Raw genomic sequence first — 14,915 nt, forward strand, 5'->3', positions numbered from 1 at the left:
CTGGTCAGGAGGGGCTGCGGAGGCTCCCTGCGTGGGGTGGGTGGGGGAGGCCAGACCCCAGGAAGAGGAGGCTGGGTGTGAGCCCCAGCCCTGCTCAGGTGTCAGGGTGCCCAGGGTCTCGGGGCCTTGCCCACACCAGGGCTGCTGGGGGGGGGCACTCCCTGGACTTGGACGTCCAGGTACCAGGAGGATCTGAGAGGTGCAGAGGGGAGCGGGCAGCTGGCCGGGGGGCAGCAAACGCCCCGGAGACTCTGAGCTTCCTGTCGTGCCGTCCTGAGCCCCCTTCTCTCCCTGGGCCTCCTCCCTCCCCAAGGCCCCTGGGGCTTCTCCTGACCCCTCCCCTAATGGGCTGACCCAGGAGGGGCAGGTGGGCCCTGGACATACCCCACTCTGTGGTCCAGGAGGCAGCCTCACTCCACTCGCTCCAGATGCCGTTGTAGACGCCGGGGGTGGGCCTGACCCTCACCCTGGCCCAGTACCGGGTGGAGGGCTCCAGAGCTGGCAGGGCCATGCTGTGGGCGTTCTGCAGGGTCTCTCTCTTGCTGTCCTGTGGGGGCAGGTGGCTGAGGTGGAGGCGCTGGCCAGGTGGGGGCCACAGCAGCACACCCCTCCCGCCCCAGCCCCGGCCCCCTTCCTCCCCTCCGTCCCATGGAGCCACGTGCAGCCCTGCATGGCCTCCTGCCCCCCAGGACCCTGCTCCAGCGTCCACTGTAGCACAGCGGTCCACCAGGGCCGGACCCTGCCCTCAGCCCCGGGGGAGCACCAGGCCCAGGCCCTGGGGACCTCCTGGCCCACCCCTGGAGACGCCCAGCCCACAGGTGGTCATTATGGCTGCTCCAGGAACACAGTGCCACGGGCCAGTCTAGCCCTGAGGCGGGTGCTCAGGAGTCTGGAACCTTCTCCTGGCTCCACCATCCCAGCGTCTCGGCCGGCCCTGGGGGTCTCAGCCCCGCTGCACCCCAGCGGGCTCTCAGGGGACCTCACCCTTCACCTCTGAGCCTCAGCTCCTTCACCTGCTGACCACACAGGGGCACTGCCCCCACAGCCCAGTGGTGACCTCTGCCTGGTCCCCTGCTGGGCCCAGGTGCATCTGGGCCCCTTGGGGTGCTCTTCCCTCTGCTGCCGCCCCATGAAGCCCTCCCCGGTGCAGGCTCACCCCCCAGTCCTCTGCGTCCCTCCGGTACTGGACCTCGAAGGTCTGTCCGAGGTGTGTGTAGTACATTTTCTCCACTTGCCATCGCAGGCTGTAGCTGTCTCCGTCTTTGGTCACTTTGAGGGTTGGGCGCTCCATCTGGACTGGGGGAGGGAGAATTTTAGGGGTGGCCGTGACCCGGCCCCTCAGCAGAACATTCCCGTGGTTCAGGATGGCCATTCTGCGTGTTGTCCTCCCCAGCCGAGGCCCCAGGTCCCAGCCATGGGGGCCTTTGTGTTGCCTCGTGTCACCATTCCCCTGGGGATGCCCAGCCTGACTCCCGGTGTGCAGAGGCCCACAGCCTCGCCTCCTCCCCGTGCTGGGCCTCACCACACGACCTCCTCGGTCAGCTCTGGCCTGGCCCAGGCACCAGGCCCCGTGCCCCAGCCACGCACCTGCTCACGTGAAGGGGGTTGCCCACGACAGGCAGCTCTGCAGTGGAGCGGCAGAGATCAGACCTGATATGTGACGCCGCAGCCCTTGGCCCCCCTGTCCCCAGGCTGCTCCAGAGACTCTCAGAGCTGCTCTGAGACCTGCTCTACTCTGGGCTCCGGTCCCTTGCGCCCCAGAGGGTAGGGACAAGTCTGAAGCCAGCAGCGGCTCACAAGCTCTCCCCTGCAGAGTCAGCCCACATTAGCTGCAAGGACCTCGGATGACATCTAGGGGACCCTGTCTCCAACCACATTGTGGCTAAACAGAAAGGTGAAGCCCATTTGGGACAGCGCCTCCCACGGCCAGGAGACCACAAGTTAGGAAACTCAAAGGACAGAGAAAGCAGAAACTAGGTGTTGACTCAGGAGTTCTATGTTTCAGCCTCAATTTGCCTCCTGCTAGCGGTGCGACGTTAAGTAAGTTACTCGACCACTCTGAACTTCAGTCTATCAATCAGAAAGAAATACAAATAGAGAATGCTCATCACCTGATGACTCTGTGGGGCTTTTACAAAAGCAACGTGAATCTCTCCATGTTGCTAAACTATCCCATGGACCAAGGTCACTCTAAGTCCTTTATATATTTTGTGCACTTGAACCATAGAAGTCCCTTGGTGCAGGGGCAACCCCCAGAGAGCAGGTGGTGGATTTAAACCCAGGTGACAAAGACAGACTAGCTCCGGCCTTTGTCAGGCCTGAAGAGTAGACGAAAGCCAGGCACAACAGCACAGGCCTGCAGTCCTAGTGACCTGGGAGGCTGAAGCAGGAGGATCACAGGTTCAAGGCCAGCCTCAGAAAGTTAGTGAGGCCCTAAGCAACTTAGAAAGACCCTGTCCCAAAGAACACCAAGGGCTGGGGAGGTGGCTCAGTGGTAAAGTGCCCCTGGGTCCAACCCCTGGTTACAAATACAGAAAATGAACGAACTCGGCCCTCAGGGGGAGCGGACCCTGGCATGGGGGTCCCTGCTACGTCACAGAAATGAGTGACATCCACCTGCCAGATCCCAGTCCTTCTGCAGAAACTCGAACCCCGAACGGAAATGGAAATCACAGATCACGATTTAGAAGACTTAATCAGTCAGAGGAGAACTTGGAAATTAGTCAGGTCAAAACTCCAATCTGGTTCTGGAAGGGGGATTTGGGGTGGGGAGCAGAGGGGGTCTGAGGGGGCCAGGAGAGGAGAGAGCCGGGCACCAGGGGCCTGGCTGACGGAGCAGAGCACTTTTGGTCACTGGACCCCATTCCCTCTCAAGGGAGAACCGCAGGCCGGGGCAGGGGTACCCTGCACGTGCCCAGGGGTCACAGTGGGGTGACTGGATTCACGGGGAGGACCAGCCGGCAGGCACCCCACGAGCCGGGGCCAACTCACTGTTGTCCGAGCTCTTGATGAACCTCCCCTCCCTCCGCGGACGGACAGAGACGACGTACAGGCCGCGGGCCCCGGGGTCGGGCACCGGGATCTGGCACCGGAGCCGGGTGTACAGGCCGCTGAGCTCCTCCTTCAACACCGGGGCACATTCCTCCTCCCTGAGGGCAGGGACAGGGAGGGACACAGGAGGGACCACGGGACAGCTGAGACCTGGGCTGAGTCCCAGCGTCCACCGTGCCCCAGGGACAGGAGGAGGCCTGGCCAGGGCAAGGCCAGAGCAGGGAAGGCCGGAGAAGGGACGGACACTCACTGTGCCTCTGGGCTGGACGCGTAGAAGAGGCCGAAGGAGACGGAGCTGGTCACGGGGGACCTGACCTCCCAGGAGCAGCCCAGGGTGTGGGCCCCGTCGAAGACACACTGAAGGTTCCGGGGCTGGGCCTCGTCCCCTGGAGGGACACACCCCTCGGTCACTGCCCTTCCTCCCTCCAGAGCTCTGGGGACACCAGGTGACTGAGCACAGGGGACCCCAGCTTTGGGGCAGCAAGTGCGGGCTTCAGCCTTGGCCTGCAGCTGCCAGGTGCCCACAGCCCAGAGGCCGTGGGACGTCCACCCATCCCTGAGGCAGGGACGGGCTCCAAGCCTCCTCGTGTGGGGACTGGACACGGAGACGGGGCCAGCCCTGCACGTGGTGCTCATTCACACACAGCGGCCAGCAAGGCTGCTGTGACCATGACGTCGTGGTTGTCACAGAGAGTGCAGGACACGGAGCCCGCGGGGGCCATGACGGCCTGGCAGCCGCCCAGCACATGGGTTGGCCCCGGAGGCCCAGGACATGCAGCCGCAGGTGCCCGCAAGGCCACGAGTGGACTCCTGGGCCCCGAGTGCCCGGGAGACCCGTCCTAGAAGGACACCTCCCGCGTGGACCCCAGTACCTGGCTGCGAGTCCCAGAGGATCTCGGGGCTCCAGCGGCTGGGCCGTCCCGAGAAGCGCGAGCTGGGGGCCAGCCGCGTCCGCACTCGGGCCACGTAGGTGCTGCCGGGCACGAGGAGCTCTGCGCCCAGGACGGCCGGGGAGGACCGGGAGTAGAGGCTGGTGGCCTCCTGAGGGAGAGAGGGGCGCTGCAGGAAGGGCCAGCCTGGCGTCCCCCGGCACGGGCAGAGCTGACCGCATCCTACCTCCCAGGAGTCGCTAAGCCGCCTGTAGACCACCTCGAACTCCAGGTCCCCCTGCGACAGCCAGGGTGTCCGGGGATCCCCGAGGGCCACACTCCAGGTCAGCAGGAAATGGTCCCCGGTCTTGCTGATCTGGGGGTCCTTGGGTGGGGGCGGCTGGACTGCAGGGAGGGAGCAGAGGACACGTGAGGGCCACGGGGGCCACCAGGGACGGGTCCCAGCCCAGAGCGGCCCAGCAGCACGGTGACCATGGGCAGGAGCCCTGGCCCTGTGGCTCTTCCTCTGCAGAAACGTGGGGTGCAGTGAGCCATCTGGGGTCCGGGGCCGGCTGCTGTGCCCAGGGAGCCATCTCCAGTGCCCATCAGTCTGTTGGGGCCTCCTGGGTGACTCCACCAGAGGCTCCTGAGAGCCACGGCTGCTGGTCCCCCCCGACTGGGAGGCTCATTGCTGGGAGGTGACTTTCAAATACCAAACCTCATGAAGGTAAGTGGTGATGTCCCATGTGGACGGGGACCTGGTGCATGGGAGCAGGTCTGAGCTGGGACCTCGGAGAAGTCACCAACCCAGAATGTCAGGGCACAGCACAGAACCAGCCTGTGCCCAGCCCCAGCCAGGATGGGAACCCATGATGGAGGGCTGCGCTCCCCGCCCTGGGGCTGACAGGGAGTGGGGACCCCACCCAGGGCTCCAGCAGAGCAGCCAGGGAGCAGCCTGGAGACCAGTTACTCCCCTGGTCACCCCACCTCAGCGATGTTCCCCCTCCTGGTCCTTCCTCAGATGGGGAAAGCGACAGAGGACGTGAAATGTCCAAGGTCTGCCCCGGGGGAGCCTTCTGTGCCAGGTGCACCCCTGTGCCCTCCCAGCCCCTGCCAGCCTCCCCGATCGGAGCCAGCGAGCTTCAGGCTGGAGCGAGGTCCCTACGGGCTGGACATTGACGCAACCTGTTTCCAAAGCCCCTGCACCTTTCCTGCAGGGCTGGGGTGGAGCCCAGGTCCCAGGCTCCCGAGGCGAACCCCGGCCTCTGTGTGACACCAGCCCTCACTTTGTCTCCTCTTGGCACCAACTCCCTGGAGCCACGGGTCTGAAGAGCTGCCCGCGTGTCCCTCAAGTGCACAGCAGACACAGCCTCACTGTGCAGAGCAGCCGCCTGCCCCCCAAGCCAGAGGGCAGCGTGAGCCCCACAGACCACAGTGTGGCCCCCAGGACCCCGGAAGGGCTCAGGGGACCACCTGGGTCTGCGGTGGAGGAAGCCCAGGGAAAGTGGACCTTCCCTGTCAGTGGTGACTCTGGCGCTGCCTGGGCCTCCGGGGCCTCCTCCCCAGCCAGGGCTGCTGTAGAGATGAGGGGCGGTGACGAGGACGGAGGGTCCTGTCAGCGAGGAGCTTCCTGTGAAGCCCAGGAAGGGCTCTGCCTGGAGGGAAGCCCTCGGGCGGGAGCCAGGGGCCTGCAGGTGGCAGGAGCAGCAGGCAGGGGAGGGTGGGCAGCGTCCTCACGTGGCACCTGCCCTGAGGCCTCCACTGTGAGGACCCCATCTCCTGTGCCCCCAGGACAGTGTCCAGCCCGTGGAGACGCCCTCCCTGGCCACCTCCTGTAGCCCGGTCACCCTGGTGCCCCTGTGTGGACAGGGGCCAGCCCCTCACCGTGCTGGGTCAGTGGCACTGAGAGCTGGATGCCCAGCGGCCGGTCTGGTTGGAAGAAGTAGTAGTCGTGGTCAGCGAGGGCAAATTCCTGGTAGGAAATGAGGCACTTTCTGTGTACACACAGGGGAGCTGGGCAGTCCCCCGAGGACATGTCCTTATTGATCTCACAGGACACTGGCTGTGGAAGATCCCTGTTAGGAGAGGACAGGGTCAGCCAACGTGCACTAGAATCATCCGTTCATCAAATGGATAAGGAAAATGTGGAACATATACACAATGGAATATTACTCAGCCATAAAGAAGAATGAGATTATGGCATTTGCTGGTCAACGGACGGAACTGGAGAGTATCATGTTAAGTGATAAGCCAATCCCCAAAAACCACAGGCCGAAGGTTCTCTCTGACGTGTGGCTGCTGACTCACATGAAGGGCTGCGTAGAAGTACTTTGGATGTGACAAAGGGGAAGGAAGGGAAGGGAGAGGGGATGGGAGAGACAGTGGGATGAACTGGACATCACCTTCCTACATTCCTCTTTGAGTGTGCGGCCAGCGAAAAGGCCACATTGTGTACAGCCACAGCTATGGGAGGTCACAGGCGTCGATGGACGTGTCGACACCCACTCTACTGCCACCCAAAACAAGAACAAATAAAAAAGACTCATCCGTTGGTCAGGTATCACGGAGCGGCTGCCCTGTGCCGGGGTCGTCCAGGGCCAGGACTGTCATTGAAGACCCCAGGTCTGCCTGCACATAGCTGCCCTGGGGGCAGGGGCACAGGCTAGGCCACTGTTGACACAGCAGTAGGGATAACTTCATGTGGACAGCAAGAGCAGGGGACAAGAGGTCTAGGAGCTTCTGGGGTGGGGGCTGCAGTTCAAAGAAGGAGGGGACAGGTGACGTGTGGGTGGAGCCTCCTAAGGAGGTGGCCGGGAGAGCAGGCAAGTCCTGGGACCCGGGGTTCTCGGGGTGGGGGCAGGGTGCTGGTGTCTAACAGTGCAGGGGCAGATGGCCTGGGCTGCAGACTGGCCAGTGACCCGACCACGCAGTGCTCACAAGAGGCCCAAGGAGGTCAGGACGATTAGGGACCGACCCCCTGTAAGGAGTAGAGTAGGGGAAATGGGACCAGGCCAGCCCACATGGGCCCTCTGCTTCCCCGGCTGTTAGTTGACTGAAGTTCACTCATTGAGTTCACGAGGCTGAGTGACATTCCGTGAGTCCCCACCAGCTTGGCTGCAGATGGTGACTGTGACCAAAGCTACCGAATGCGTCAAAACCCTTGTCCACCCGAGACTGCCCTCTGCTCCTCCCCCGTCTCCTCTAAGTCGAACTTTTCCTGGGAAAAGAAACTAAAAAGACACAAGTCGTGAACTTCCCAATCGGTAGCCAGGACAGGACCCAGGACATGTAGTGACCCCCAGGTGACAGCAGCCTGTGTGTCAGGAAGGCAGAGCAGCCTGGAACTTAAGACCGCGCTGGGCGCCGACCCCAGGGCACCACTGCCCCCCAGTCCCCGCGGGAGCCTTGACATGGCCCCCGCCGGTCGGTCGCGATGGTCGTTCTTGGCCACAGCCGCCCGTCCTCCGGGTCCTTCCTCATCCCCTTTCCCTGCTCCCCCTAACTCCTGCGCATGAGCCGCGGCCGTGAGCCAAGCAGGCCTGGGCCTGGCCATGTCGGGAGTTTGGCTTCTCTGTGGGTCGGGGCGAATGTTGAGAGAGAGTGAAGGAAGGGGTGGCTGTTTGGATCAGGCTGTGACGGGGACCTCGGGGCTGGCTGTGGATGGGGTGGGCTGGGGCCACCCAGCGGCTCCTGGACCGTCCCCGTGATAGGAAGTGGTTTGGACGGGGAGGAGGGGTGGGCACGGCCAGAATCAAGTGCTGTGTGAAGGACAATTTGACAGCATCTGCGGAGGGGTCGGGTGCCAGTGGGGAGGGAGGGGAGGGCAGATTCTAAACCAGACCAAACCCCCCCTTGCTCAGAGTGGCCGCCGGCCCCACTCAGGGCAGGGAGACGAGGGAGAGGGGCAGGAGCGCCTTAGCGCAAGGGCCCCATGTGGATGGGACATCTGGAGTCAGAGACACCTATTCCATGTGACAATGTGGAGAGGCAGGTGGCGGCCGTTAGCGAGGCCTGGGCGAGAGATTTCCATCTGAGAGGCGGTGCCAGCGGCCCAGGCCAGATCTAAAGGTTGGCTCCAGACCTAAGAGAGGAGGCCCAGGCCAGCCAGGCCCAGCTCAGCCTTTATGTTGAGATTTTTTAAAAAAGGAAGGAAGTAGAGGAAGAGACCAACAGGGGTGCATGGGGACATTGGGGACAGGAGGGGTCTGAGTGACACGGCACTAAGTCAGGTGCCAGAGGAGTGACAAGGACACGGTGGTCATCCAGAAGAGGTACGTCCCAGAGCCAGACAGAGAGAGGGTTGGGACCTTCCCTAGCTCTGGAAGTGTTGCTCACTGCAGGTGGCAGGGTGGGGACAGCAGGATCCTGGGAAGGGGACTCATGGAGGAAGGACCAGGTAACTTTAGAGGAGAGCCACTGTGAGGGACAGAGGGAGGGGCTGGGGCTGCGGGAACAGGGACGCAGGGCCAGGAGCTGCGAGGGCTGCCGATGGCACAGGGGGTGGGGACGGTGGTGGCAGCCACGTCCTTGAGCAGTGAGACCTGAAGATCCAGGTCGGGGCTCAGAGTGGCTGGGACATGACTCCCTGCAGGGCCGGGGACACTGACCAGGCCAGGTCCAGGGAGGTACAGGTGGTGGGAGCGGGGGCTCCCCTTCCAGGCTTCTGCTGTCTCAGGGGGGGAGGGGAGGGTGGCCCTGGGGGACAGGGGAAGGCGCATGGAGGACTCAGGACAGCAGCAGGGAACCCTGGAGGGGAGGCGTGGGGTGTGGAGAGATGGCTCCTTGGGACTCGCCCTTGACTGTGTCATTTGTGGCTGATTCAGATCCCCAACAGGCCAGAGTGAGGTCAGCCACCCCCAGTGGCCTGCGCCCAGCAGCCATGGGACGGGGACGGGGGACCCCTCATGGGGAGGTGGTGGGGCTGGGGACATTGCCTCTGTGCTGCCGCCTGTCCTGACCACCCTGTGGCCGGCCGGGGCCTCCCCTCCCTGGGCTCCGTCTCCTCCTCTGTGAACTGGGCCTGGTGTCCTTGCCCCGTCCACCTCCAGGGAGGAGGAACTAAGTCAGTGGTCACCATCACCTCCACCGCCACCATTAGCATGGAAGGCTGTAAGCCCCCAGGACCCCAACATCAGACACCAGCGCTGGGCCCGGGGGTCCTGGGGCCACCCTCCTCCCTTGTCCTGTGAGTGGTCCAACCCGATGCTGACCGACACGCCCCTCTCCACTCCACAGCATGGAGGACAGGCACAGAGACAGGGCAGGTCCCACCTGTGTCCCGGCTCCCAGGGCCACTCACCCATTCACCCTGCGATGGAGGGTCAGGTTGAGCAGCCGCAGGGCGTCCTCCGTGTCCGCCCACCTGCAGACGATGCGGCTGGTGTAGTTGTTGTAGCAGCGCAGCGTCTTCAGCGGGATGGTTTCTGGTGGGCGGAGCAGGAGGGGTCACTGCTGTCCCCTCAGTGTCCCTTGTCACCACCCCAGCTCCTCGGGGATGTGCAGCCCTGGGGAGGGGTCTCCTGCCTTCCTGCAGAGGCCCTGGGCCTGTGTGGGCTGGGGGCTCTGAGGTGGGGACAGTCCCCTCCTGACAGGAGCACAGATGAGCTGGTTCTCAGCACATCAGGGACCCGCCTCGGGCTGCTCCAGGTCCCTCAGGACAGGGACCCGCCTCATGCACAGGTCCTGTCCCCAACCCCAGGTGCACCAGGGAGGAGAGGTGGGCCCCGGCCCAAGACACCACAGGCACTGCCCGGCCCTGGGCCCGCTGCCTCCTGCCCTCAGCCTGCCAGGCTGGGCGTGGAGAGGGACATGGCTCCTGGGGTCACCACAGAAGTCAAGTTCCCTGGGGGCTAAAGTGGGAGAGAACCCAGGACCCGGAGGCGGGACCCTGAGGCCACCAGAGGATGGAGGGTCTGTGAGGAGGGAGGGAGGACAGAGGGGGCTGGGCCAACCTGGAGGCAGGGCCTCGGGGGCCACGCTGAGAAACGTGGGCAGAGAAGTGACCATGCCTCAGCCAGGTTCTCCAGGAGGCCAGGAAAGGAGGGACGGGGACATGGGGACAGGGGCGGTGCCCAGGGAGGAGGAAGAGGACGGGCAGAAGAAATGAGGGCCAGAGCCTGGTTCTGGGAGCTTCTGGGGTCCAGTGGGAGTGGCCCCCTCAGGGCCCAGAGTGAGGGGGAGGGGAGAGGGAGGGAGCCGTGTGACTCACCTTCTGCCCCTGTCAGCCACTGGCCCCAGGGAGCCTGCAGGGCCAGGAGGAGCAGCCCCCAGGTCAGCGCCATCTCCCGGTCAGCCCTGAGCCTGCATGTGGCTGTACGGAAGAGCCCTGCCTGTGGGCAGATGGCGGGTCCTCATTGTCCCAGAAGTCTCTATTCCTGTCCTTCCGGGCTCTGGGCCCAATCCATGTCACCAGCCTGTGATTCGTCTCTCAAGACTTGGCTCCTCTGCACCTACAGAAAGATGTGTCTGCTGGGAGCTGCCCAGGGCCTGGCCTATGTCCTGGGGGAGAGCCCAGGCCCCCGTGTTGTGCCCTGAGACAAGCCCTTCCCTGGAACTCAGGGGCCTTGGGGCAATGGTGGGGCTCAAAGGCTTATGAGACCGTGGTCCCCTGGTACCAGTGTGCAGTCACCTGAGTTGACGGCACCTGAGAGAGAGGCCTGGGGTTTGCTCTGAACCCGGCTCCCCCTGGCCTTCCCAGCCCAGCTGCTCGGGAGTCAGAGTTTGGATGCTGGGGTGTCACCACAAGGTGTGAGCTCTCTGTGCGCCCCTGGCCTGGGCTCCGTTTACCAGCATCTGTCCCACAGGCCATCTGCCTCCAGTTCTCCTTTCCCTGAAGAGGCTGGGGATTTCCTCATTTTCATTACCTCCCCAGCCCTGGGAAGTACCCGGAACAGAGCACGGTCAGGGTGGCTCCCTTCTCTGCAAAGCTGTCTGAAACCTCGCTCAGAATGCACGTACCGCGCCGCCGGGCTGCCTGCCTGCCTGCCTGCCTGCCTGTGTGTCTGTCCCTCTGTCTGCCTATCTACTTGCCTACCTACCTGCCAGTGGCCATCATAGGGTCAAACTGTATTTTCCCTTTCTGATAGAGGAAGAATTAGTAAACAATGTGAAGGGATGAATATTCAATTAAAAACCTGCTAGGATAATTGAACAGCCAGTCAAAATCTCCCCTTCACACCACTCCCCAAACGGAGGTCAACCAAAAATTCAAATGCAAAAAGGCGAATCCCATTAAACTTTACAGTAGACGTGAACCTTTGACCTATTTAAACTTAAAAGCAATCGAAGGAATCAGAGAGACAGAGACTGACCAGAGACAGTCAGGTTTGCAAAGCAAACCAACAGAATCATAAAGCAAAGCACAAAATGCACACACACACAATGTTTGCACCAGTATCTTAATCTGTTAGGGCTGCAGACTAGGCAGTTCATAAACAGCAGATGTTTGTTTCTCTTTTTCTGGGAGCCAAAGTCCACGATCCAAGTGCTGACCCATTTGGTATCTGGTGCGGGCTGCTTCCTTGTGGACTCCTCACGATAATCTCATGGGGTGCAGGGGCGCGGTGAGCTCTCTGGCTATAGGACCCTAATCCCTTTCAGGGGCTCCACCTCCCACGGTTCAACATATGAGTTTTTGGGGAACACAAACATACAGATCATAGCAACTCAAATGAGAGAAAACAGGTGGCTGTCTCCTACCGGAAAGATTAAGATGAACCCAGGTCATTAAAGAATGCAAATGGACACTCCCGGGTGCCCAGAGAGCTCTCCTTAGGGCCTTGTGTTTGCTTGTGTTCACCATTAGCCAGGCACTGTGGGCAGGTGTTAATGCATCTGTGTGGCTACAGTTAGGATCCTCACTTTGCAGATGAGGGAAGCCGTGTAGGGGGTCCACACAGCGGGGGTCCACGCTGGTACAGGACAGGCGGGCTCAGGACTTTGCAGTCTTAGGCACTGTGTCAAGAGGAGGTTGTAATTCCCGACCGCCAGTGTCAGACGGGTCCTCTCTGACCTAGACCAACTTGACAGACATCTCCACAGACCTCACAGACCAAAAGACAGGAAAACTTTGAAACCTGTAAATCGGCATCCTCAGGGAGATAGGAGACATCAGAGCTATTAAAAACCCAGACTTATGTGCAAAAAATAGAACGTGGAGTTCCTGGAGTGTGAAGATAGAAATCTGTAATTTAAGGATCGATAACAAGCCAAATCCCAGAGCGAGCCCCACAGCCGATCGCCTTGCAGAGACAGATGTTTAAAGATAGAGCAAATGGACCGGGGGCGGGTGGGAGGCTTTATAGACATTGAGACCTGAAAAAAGGATCCAAGAATTCCAACCTCCAGAAGCAGAGGCAGAGAGAATCTGCACACATGGAGGGCAGTGCCAGTGCCTGGCTGTCCCCGTTCTCCTGGAAACAGAAACCCAAGCTGGGCTTATTATTGCTGCACACAATAAAGTTATATTCTTTATCCTTTCCTTCCATAAGGCAGGGGCAGGTGACTAAATGTTGTCCAAGGATCTGGGAGTAGAAACTCTATGTGTGTCTTTCAGAACTGAATGCTTAAAGGACTCAGGTGGGAAGGGGTCCATTGTTGTTCTTCTGCCTTTCCTCCTTCCTCCCAGCCTGCACTTCAGAAGTGATGGTCGGAACTCCAGCAGCCATCTGGACCATGAGGTTAGGAGCCTGGATTCCTCTTGTTGCTTTAGAGCAACTGTATCAGCCTGAGCTGACCCACCACTGGACATTAGGGGGAAGTAAATTTCTATGTTGCTGAGCCGCTGTTGTTTGGGACCCGTCAGATACAGTTGCCAACTTTTCCAGGTCTTTAAAAGAGACAACAGTCTGCTAAGCAAAGAACAAGATGATTTTGGTTTTGTTTTTTGTTTTTTTGTTTTTTTTTTAACACAACAAGGAAGACTTTATTTATAGGGGGAGGAGCTGCTACAATGGGGTTTGTAATAAGAGAAATGAGGCTCAACCCCCAGGTTCCTTTCTACCAGTGCCGTACCAGGCCACATGCAGATTGAACTTTCCCATCTTCACAAAATTAAAGGGCAATCCTGCGAAGACTTCCATAGGGAAGTGAGCAAGTAGGTTACTTTCACTGGGACCAAGGTCAGGTTAGCAAGAGATTTCTCACAAGCAGCCCTGGTTGAACCCTAAACAGAGTGCCGTCTTGAAAAGTCCCCAGAAAAAGTCGTATAAACAAGAATCACAAGAGGCAAAAATGTTTCCTTTTTTTCTTTTTCTTTTTTCTTTTTGACATTCAAGGGCAGCAAAATTTGGGGTCTCTTAAAGGTAAGGAAAAAAAATGTCAGATCTTTTCTTTAAAAAAATTACTCTAGGATATATTTCAGGAAAGAAAAATTGCAAAAAAAGAGAAAGATCACACGCATTGCTGGAAAAAAAAACCCCAAAAAGACTTAAAGTTGAAGGAAGAAAAATTGTCACAGCATAAGGTAAAAAGAAGCAAATGCAGGAAAACGATATTGAACCAAAACCGAGGGGACTTTGTCCTGGAAGTCGGGGGTGAGGTTGGGGTGGAGGGGAACTGAAAACGCGGTCCGGATCTTGCCTGCTGCTGGAGGGCCCACGTGTGCTGATTAACCCCAGATGCTGGTGCGAAATTTAAACTCAGTGTTGGTGTCAGTCATATGAAGTGTAAGCCAGTGTGGCCACGCACACCTGTAGTCCCAGCTGCTCGGGAGGCCGAGATGGGAGGCTGCTTCAGCCCGGGAACAGGAGACCCATCTCAAATGAATAAATTGACAAATAAAATTTAAAAAGTCACTAAAAATAAGGGGTGTGCATAGGGACAAGCAGACGACAGAGAAGAGGTGGAAGAAGAAAAGAGAAAACCTAAACCCCTTACTCAAAATCCAACCCGCACATCAGAATTCCTCAATCTATGAAGAGATTATTTGGTAGGAATAAAAACAGAAATAAAGAAGCAAAAGACGAATTCACCCCAGACAAAGCAACTTCACGGGACCACGTCACAAGGTTTCTTAAGGAGGGGTGAACGGTGGCCAAGTGGGACAAGGGGACCCAGCGGTGAGACCCAGAGAAGTGGACGAAGGAGACGCAAAAGATGTCCCCAAATACTTGCTAAGGCACAAATCATCCCTGATGAAACAAACAAGCAAACTCACCCCGGGGAAAGCAGGAGGGCGCTCGGCGATCCAGAATGTGCCAGAAACTCCGAGGCACGTCAGGGTAACCCTAGCGCTCTCCCGGGAAGGCGCCCACGGAGGCGACCCCTCGTCCACCTCCCAGGGTCATTCCTGCCCCCAGTGATCCCTAAATTCAATGTGATCCCAATGAAGGTTTCAAGAGGGTTTCTAACAGACTTGACCAGCCGATTCTAACTTGAAGCTTGCTCCGTCTGCCAGAAAAATAATAAGGAATGGAACCGTCGGACCAGAAACGGGAAAATCACCGCGAACGTGGAGGACACTAGGAAGTCACACCTGGCACTGAGGGACAGGGGACCTCACACTAACTATGATTCTCAGATAACTAGACCATAGCTGTTTTCAAAGTTAGATTATCACCTTACAGATGACCCATCCCTCCAAATACCAGGTGGATTAAAGATCTAAAAAGGCAAAACTAAAATAAACCAAATGAAATAAAATACAGTTTAAAATAATAGTGAGCTGGGCACAAAGGGATACACGCAGGATCCCAGCAGCTCGGGAGGCTGAGGCAGGAGGATCGCGAGGTCAAAGCCAGCCTCAGCCACTCAGCGAGACCCTGTCTCTAACATTAAAAAGGGTCTGGGAGTGTGGCTCAGTGGTAAGTGCTGGAACCAGAACGTCAACAAGTTAATTAAGTTGTCAGGCATCTTTCTTTAATATTTGGGGTTGTACAAGACAAAACTAGAAATCAGAAGGTCAAAAATAATAATAATGACAGATTTGACTTATAGATTTATAAACAGACCATTTTTATACGACGTGAGACGTTTTGAACGTGGCAATGTAAAAGA

General features: G+C 59.0%; 1 protein-coding gene across 1 annotated transcript in view; it reads right to left on the reverse strand.

Moving 5' to 3' along the window:
- LOC107139667 (cytokine receptor common subunit beta-like) overlaps positions 1–14,527 on the reverse strand; it is an 18,193-nt gene extending 3,666 nt beyond the window's left edge. The window contains exons 1-10 of the mRNA XM_048808006.1: positions 14,077–14,527; positions 10,129–10,369; positions 9,220–9,343; positions 5,805–5,995; positions 4,168–4,325; positions 3,924–4,092; positions 3,302–3,437; positions 2,992–3,149; positions 1,157–1,296; positions 98–547 (exon numbers count right to left, since the gene is read on the reverse strand). Coding sequence (XP_048663963.1) covers positions 98–547; positions 1,157–1,296; positions 2,992–3,149; positions 3,302–3,437; positions 3,924–4,092; positions 4,168–4,325; positions 5,805–5,995; positions 9,220–9,343; positions 10,129–10,201 — 1,599 coding nt within the window. The 5' untranslated portion in view covers positions 10,202–10,369; positions 14,077–14,527. The remainder of the gene's footprint in view (positions 1–97; positions 548–1,156; positions 1,297–2,991; positions 3,150–3,301; positions 3,438–3,923; positions 4,093–4,167; positions 4,326–5,804; positions 5,996–9,219; positions 9,344–10,128; positions 10,370–14,076) is intronic.
- Positions 14,528–14,915: the final 388 nt, after the last annotated feature.

Source organism: Marmota marmota, unplaced genomic scaffold (assembly GCF_001458135.2).
Source record: "Marmota marmota marmota unplaced genomic scaffold, marMar, whole genome shotgun sequence".
NCBI lineage: Eukaryota > Metazoa > Chordata > Mammalia > Rodentia > Sciuridae > Marmota > Marmota marmota.